The sequence below is a fragment of the Protopterus annectens genome, chromosome 1.part1 (genome assembly GCF_019279795.1).
Source record: "Protopterus annectens isolate FY-2018-M chromosome 1.part1, PAN1.0, whole genome shotgun sequence".
NCBI classification, from domain to species: Eukaryota; Metazoa; Chordata; order Ceratodontiformes; family Protopteridae; genus Protopterus; species Protopterus annectens.
This window is the reverse complement of record NC_056726.1, coordinates 1675249208-1675256123: the sequence shown is the minus strand read 5'-3', so window position 1 is coordinate 1675256123 and position 6916 is coordinate 1675249208. Positions and strand designations below refer to the sequence as shown.

General features: G+C 38.2%; 1 protein-coding gene across 1 annotated transcript; it reads right to left on the bottom strand.

The window, feature by feature from the left end:
* Positions 1 to 5315: 5315 nt before the first annotated feature.
* On the bottom strand, positions 5316 to 5890 carry LOC122813999 (alcohol dehydrogenase class-3-like). The gene has a single exon (XM_044086584.1). The coding sequence runs from the start codon at positions 5791 to 5793 to the stop codon at positions 5461 to 5463; it is 333 nt and encodes a 110-aa protein (XP_043942519.1). The 5' UTR covers positions 5794 to 5890; the 3' UTR covers positions 5316 to 5460.
* Positions 5891 to 6916: the final 1026 nt, after the last annotated feature.

The following is a 6916-nucleotide window of genomic DNA, read 5'->3' as shown; positions in this document are numbered from 1 at the left end:
TAATAGAGTCTATACATTAACATATTCTCTGTATGTGAACGAAGTTATGAACTTTGTTTTTAAATACTGGAAGAATTTAATTGTAGCTGATGAGATGAAAGAAACATTAGGGGAAAAAACTTGTTTTGTGTACAAGATGGATTTAAACATTAATAGGTTATTACAATTAGGGAATACAGAAAGAGACAGATATAACATGAGTAAAACAACTACTAAATGTGGGTCATGTAATCAGTGTTATTTGATTAATGAGAGAGAAGGAATAAAATTACAGAATTTAAACAGGACCTACATAATATTTAGAAGGGGGAATTGTAATACCAAGAATATCATTTATTTAGCTAGTTGTACATCATGCCCTGCTTACTATATTGGCAAAACAGAGAGACCATTTAAGAAAAGAATTTATGATCATATTTATAGAATTAGGGTACATGATACAAATTATGCGTTATATAGGCATATAGAGAAGAAAGGGGAACCACATAGTTTCAGTTTTGCCATAATTAATCAAGTTTTTACTTCAAATTCATTATTAAGTAAAAAAGAAAGCATTTGGCAGGTGCTGACTGATTCTACAAGGGAACTGGGTATAAATGATTTTATTTCTATCAAACCCTTTCTCTTGTTAGCCTGATGTGTTTTACCACCTTGTTTCACTATTTTGTTATTTATTTACATTGTTTTTTGGTCATGGATATAAATATGATGTATGAATCATATTATTATTAATTAATATTTATTTAGTGGTTTTTAATGTTGATGTTTATCAGTCATAGTATTAGGACAAATAGTAATTTTTAAGATATAATAAAGTATTTATTGTTTTTAAATATTTATGTATAGTCAAAAGTAAGCACTGGCACTTTAAATGTAGCTCTAGAATGGCGCCAAAAAGATTTTAAAAGGAATAGAATTTGTGTTAACCAGCTGTTCTGATGAAGTCTGCGATAGCAGATGAAAGCACTTAACATATGAATATATGGATTTTGGTATTGAATTTTGTGGTTCGAGTTCATTAAATTATTTTTGGATGAAATAGTTCCTTTGCCTTATTCGAGTAAGCCTGCATGCTACTTTTCAAAACATAGCCGGGACGGTGAGGATAACCATCTTGTCACATCAGTTCTGAAACTGGAAAATTGTCTGTCCATAGTCTTAAATAAATTTATATGGATAGTGGGACAATTTGAGCTACTGCCAGCCATGCCATGGAGAAGTTGGGCAGTGGATGTATGACTTGTGCCAGCACAGCCAGCTGGAACTTTGCAAATAATTGTGTGTCATTACTATATCAAACTGATTTGTACAGATGCTTGTGCTGAAAATGTATTGTGAGCTCTGCTTGTGTTAACTGGGTTAAAATGTATCAACAGTGCACCCTGCGAAAATGAAGAGAAATGTACATGTATTATGGCATCTGAATTAAATGTATATGTTTTAACAGAGGACACTGGCACATCAGTGGTTAACAAGCTGGCTTATTTTAAGAAAAATAAGTGAAATGTAAATGAGCATTTAAATCACTGAACAGTACCACACAGTGCTGAGTAGGCCCGGAGATGGTAGATCTGGGAGCAGCCATTATCTGTTAGGTTTTGTAAAGAAGGAAGCATTGTAAATGTTTCTGGCTCCTAGACATTGCCATAAAAGCTTTAAATGTCTATTGTAGCAGTCTGCTAAAATCCTGTCTTAAACTTCAAAGGGAATACTCAGGAAACCTAGAGTCGGGCAAACAGATGAGGTCATTCTGCAAGTCATCTTGGATATTATATTTTACAGGGAGTAATCTCAGACAGCATAGAATATTCTGGGAAGCCTGACTAGAAAGACTGCTCACATATTTCATTCTGCCTTGTCCAAGTAAGTTATTATGGGACAGTGTAATTCTCTTATATTCAGTCAGGAATGTAGTGAAACTTAGTTTAGATATTGTTTTTCTTTATTTGTCTGAGTCTGTCTTACAATGTTCTTTTCAATATTTCTTGGTTATCTGAACTCTGGAGTTTACTGTGAATATATATTCAGTATTTTCATGTCCTTTTGTTATTTATTATTAAATATATTTAATACTTTTCTAGTGGCTGGTACTTGGAGAGAGTATGTAATCTTTTAGAGTACTTATATTTATTTGATGACACTGGGCGGGGCACTCCAGAAGGCCTAGCCATGTTGGTGAACTACTACAATTTGTATTAATATTAATATTGCACAGTATAATTGGACACCCTTTGATAAGGGCCTTAGAGTAGCTGATTGTGAAGTATCTGATCATAGTGATAACTACCTTATACTCTGGGCAGAAGGGGTCACAGCAGGGAAACCTGTGCCAGCCTTTGTGTGTGTGTGTGTGTGTGTGTGTGTGTGTGTGTGTGTGTGTGTGTGTGTGTGTGTGTGTGTGTGTGTGTGTGTGTGTCAGCTATTTGGTGCAGGGACATGAAGCACTAGGTTTACAGAGAGGATGCTGGAGGACCTGGCTTAGACACTCAGCTGCGGACCTAACCCTACAGCTGTACCAGTGGAGAGTCTTATTGGGGATCTGGAGGGAGGCAGACATAGAGACATCCAGACCCTGGCTGAGTGTGTTCCCAGTGTGCTCTTAAGGGAAACTGCACTTGATGGAGAGAGATCTGCATCTGGAAATACCTAGTATATCCATTTGTATTCCAAGTGTACAACCCTCTCCAGTGTCAGTGATGAGGATTCATGCTCCTTGATTATAGACCCAGCTTGAGGATGCCACATATTGGTGCCCTTTACATATTGTCAGCAGTGGTGGCCATCAGAGTCAGGAAAAGAGGTCTCACTTAGGAATGGCTAATAGGTGAGAGGTGTGTTGACACCTCTGAGGCTAGGCTTAGTCTTCCACCTGACAGTAGAGCAAGGCCTTGCAAAACCTCTGGAGGACTACCTGCAAAGTGTTAAGGGAAATTTAACAAGCAAAACATTTGTGTATATAACCACCAATGGTAGCCACTGCTACTCAGCAGTGCACAATTAAATGCTACACACAAAAAAGTGAAAATTTGGGGCTTAAATAAAACAAAAAATAATTCTTTTAACTCAAACTAGCCAATAAGGATGCTCTGTCTGAGCTGTAGTCCAAGCACCCTCAATTAGATTGAACCCAGACAGCACTCTCCTCCCACACGGTTGCAGAAGGGCTTTCAGCAACAAAGATGGCATGAATTTGATCCTCAAAAGTTATAAAACAGACCCAGAAACAGCAAACCTGGAAATGGACTATGCTATAGCTGCACTAGTACAGTATACACTAAAATGTGGCAAAAAACAGTTCAGACAATTCAAACAGACAGTAGAATGCTAATACAAATGAATAGTGCAATATAAGAGCAAAAACAGGCACATATAGTTAGTTGGAAGCAATGGATGACATTTAGTATCGAAGTAAATAACTGGTTTTAGTGCTCAAGTGATACCAAACAGTCTAGATTCAGCAAGTCTGAATCTGGCTTATGCTATAAAATGCAGAAGTACTAGATATTCAAAGTACACAAAATCACAGAAATATCAGCAAAAACTGTTTAAATAAAGCAGCACTTCATTAGCAGTCCCCAGTTTAGAAGTGTGTAGGCCACATTCACCCACCACAAGAGTCTAGACCACAAAACCCCCTAATGTAAAACCACTGGTTTTGGACCCCAAGTACTTAAGTCAGAACTAAGACACTTGAGAATAACAGACACAATTGGCTTTCAACCAGCAATTTCCAGCTTAGAAGGGTGTAGGCTATCCTGTCCTGCTACAAGAGTTTAGATGAAAAATCTTCCTAATATAAAGTAACTGGTTTGGTACCCAAGTTTTTTAACCAGAATAAAGACACTTAGAATAACCAGCACAATAAGCCTTCTTCAGCAATTCCCAGCTTAGTAGGGTATAGGCCACACTGTCCCACCACAAGAGTTTAGACCCCGACCCTCCTAATGTAAAAAACTGGTTTGGAGCCCAAGTGCTTAAACCAGAACTAAGCCATTTTCAGAATAACAGGCACAATAATCCTTCAACCAGCAATTCCCAGCTTAGAAGGGTGTATGCTATCCTCTCCTCCCAAAAAAGTTTAGACCACAAATCTTCCTAATGTAAAATAACTGGTTTAGAACCCAAGTGCTTAAACTGGAACAAATACACTTAGAACAACAGGCACAATAAGCCTTCACCCAATTCCCAGCATAGAAGCGCAGAGGCTATGCTCTCCTCCCACAAGAGTGTAGATCAAAAACCTTAATTTAAAATAACTGTCCTGAAGCCTGAGTCCTTAAACCAAAACTAAGAGACTTAGAGTAACAATTACAATTTAATCAGGTTACTAACAAGCAGTAATAAATACAGCAAAATCAATGCAATTGAACACTTTTAAGAACAAGCAGCAAAAACAAAATAAAGTAATAAATTAGGAAGAAACACAAATACAGGAAAATCAGTTGAATAAAGTGTAATTTTTCATTTAAGTAGTAAGGGAGAAAAGTGAAGATAATTCAAGGCTAAGAAACTAAGGGGGTGGCTCTTTCCAAATTATCTCACTGTGCTCAGTAGAATGAGCTGATGCAATAGGACTGGGATGTGTTTCCAATATCACATTTATAGTACAGGCTTGTAACTCAAAAGCCACCAAGTTTTAAGAATACAACAACAAAAATGGAGACAGATACCAGAACAGAAGTAAGGATTCCTGCAATATCAAGAATCATTGAAAATAAGTTCACTAACCCTGATAAATGTTCACAAAACACAAAAACTTTGCAAAATTTAGAAATATTTTAGCAAACTCAGAACAGCTTTTGCAGAATACTGTTAACACAGTAACCTAAGAGCAGTACAGTAACAAGCAGATGGAGTTTCTTTAATGATACAGGCTGAAAAACAGTGATAAATTCAACAAATTAAATAAATGCAGCACAGAATTGTTAAATATCACTGAAGTAGTTAGAGCAAGTTCAAAAAATATATACATATATCAGCTTTGTTTTTTCCAAATGGTTTTAGAAGCAATCAAAATCTTGTCTTTTGGGACTGTCACATGACATTCCTGCCAATTGAACTGATGTGTTTCTTCTTATGTGTTCTGTGTAAACATTTGGTTTTCAACAAGTTTACTTACTTGTTATCAATGATAATTTAAAAAATTATTTTAGGAGCTTGGAGAAGTATATTTTTTGCTTGTCACTGTGCTATTTCTTATGAAAACACTATTTTTTTATAATTATCTTTTACCGATAAATGATGACTTCACTTCCATGTTTCAGGGTTCTTTTTCAGCTTAACTACGGAACAGCCTGCCTCTTTAGGTGCAGAAATGGTTCCTGATGTAGCCACTCCAACAATTACACAAGTTCCACCTCCAATACGGCAAGACTCCAGTTTAGATTTCATAAGGCCCACATTTCCAACACATTCAAAGGCATAATCCACTCCTCCATCTGTCATTTCTAGGAGCACTTCCTAAATGGGCTTCTCATGAAGTTTGGGGTTGATGCACTCTGCAACACCAAAACCTTTAGCCTTTTCAAACTTTTCTTCATTGATGTCAATGCCAATGATTCCTGAGGCACCAGCTGCCTTACATCCCATAACCACTGCAAGGCCAGCTCCTACCAGTCCAAACACAACACATGTTGCACCTCCCTTCACCTTTGCTGATTTCACTGCAGCACTATAACCAGTGGAGAACCCACAGCCTATTAGGCACACTTTGTCCAGAGCTGCAGCACTATCAATCTTAGCAACTGAGAAGTCCGACACCACAATGTACTCTGAGAATGTGCTGGTCCCCATGAAGTGGTAGAGCTACTGTCCTTTGCAGGTGAATCTACTGGTCTTGTCAGTCATTAGGCCAATGGTTTGATTAGTTTCACTGAGCTTCGTGCACATGTTACTGCATGGATTTAAACAGAACTTGCATTTAAACAGAACCAATTCCTTAGACACAAGAAAAATAAAGTTTCTAGATAGCCTTTGCCAGTTTAACAGGCTGTTTGTTTGCCTCACCCACAGATTGGTGACTGCCCATTGGCCATTTTAGGTACATCAGATCATTCATCATCATTCTTGGATTCCTCTGGTGTTGCTCCTTTAGCCACACTGAACTGGATGTTAGGCACATCTACTTCAGCTGTTGGACTGTCCTCTGTTGGCAAGAACCACTCTTGCCAGTCTTAATGAAAGGATCTGGGAATGCTTGTCTGTCTGGACTGTGACACCTGTCACAGGATGATGTTCCTGACATGATCTGGTCTGATCCTATGGTGATTCCTATTAAAATGAAGCAGAAAGTTAAACACTTACCTTTTCCTGTCTCAGTTACTCTAAATAGGGAAGATTTATTGGGTTTTCCTCAGGGCTTATTTTAAGCTCCTACCCTTTCACTTTCTGGTTTTACTGGTAAATGAAATAGAAATTATTTTATTTGGGATGATACTACATGAAAAGAGACATAGAGGAGCTTTCTGATTATGTAGCCCAAGCAGGTATGACCCTGACCTTGAGCAGTATCCTACCTTCACCAAGAATGATGCCACAATACAGAGATAAGATGATCAGCTTTAACAATTGGCTTAAACTCTGGTGTCATTCAAAGGGGATCCAATGTCTGTCTGCCTGGGATGACATGCTGGACAAGCCATGCTGCTTCGCAAGGGACGGCTTGCACCTGTCACCCTGGGATTCGGATTTTGGCAAAGGCTCTTGCCACCCCATAGTGCCTTTTTTAGGCAAGGCTCAAATTCTAAACCTACCACCCTAGAACACAACAAAGAAAAAAAACTAAGGGTAATGCTGCTCAATGCCAGAAGTCTCAACCTCAAGATGCACGCACTCGAGGCCCTTCTCAGTATGGAGAACATCGATGTCTGTGCTGTGACAGAAACCTGGTTCAAGGTTCCTGAGAGCACCCCAGCAC

Excerpts from the sequence above, each read along its gene's own strand:
- LOC122813999 (XM_044086584.1), bottom strand. The coding sequence starts at position 5,793 with ATGGGGACCAGCACATTCTCAGAGTACATTGTGGTGTCGGACTTCTCA.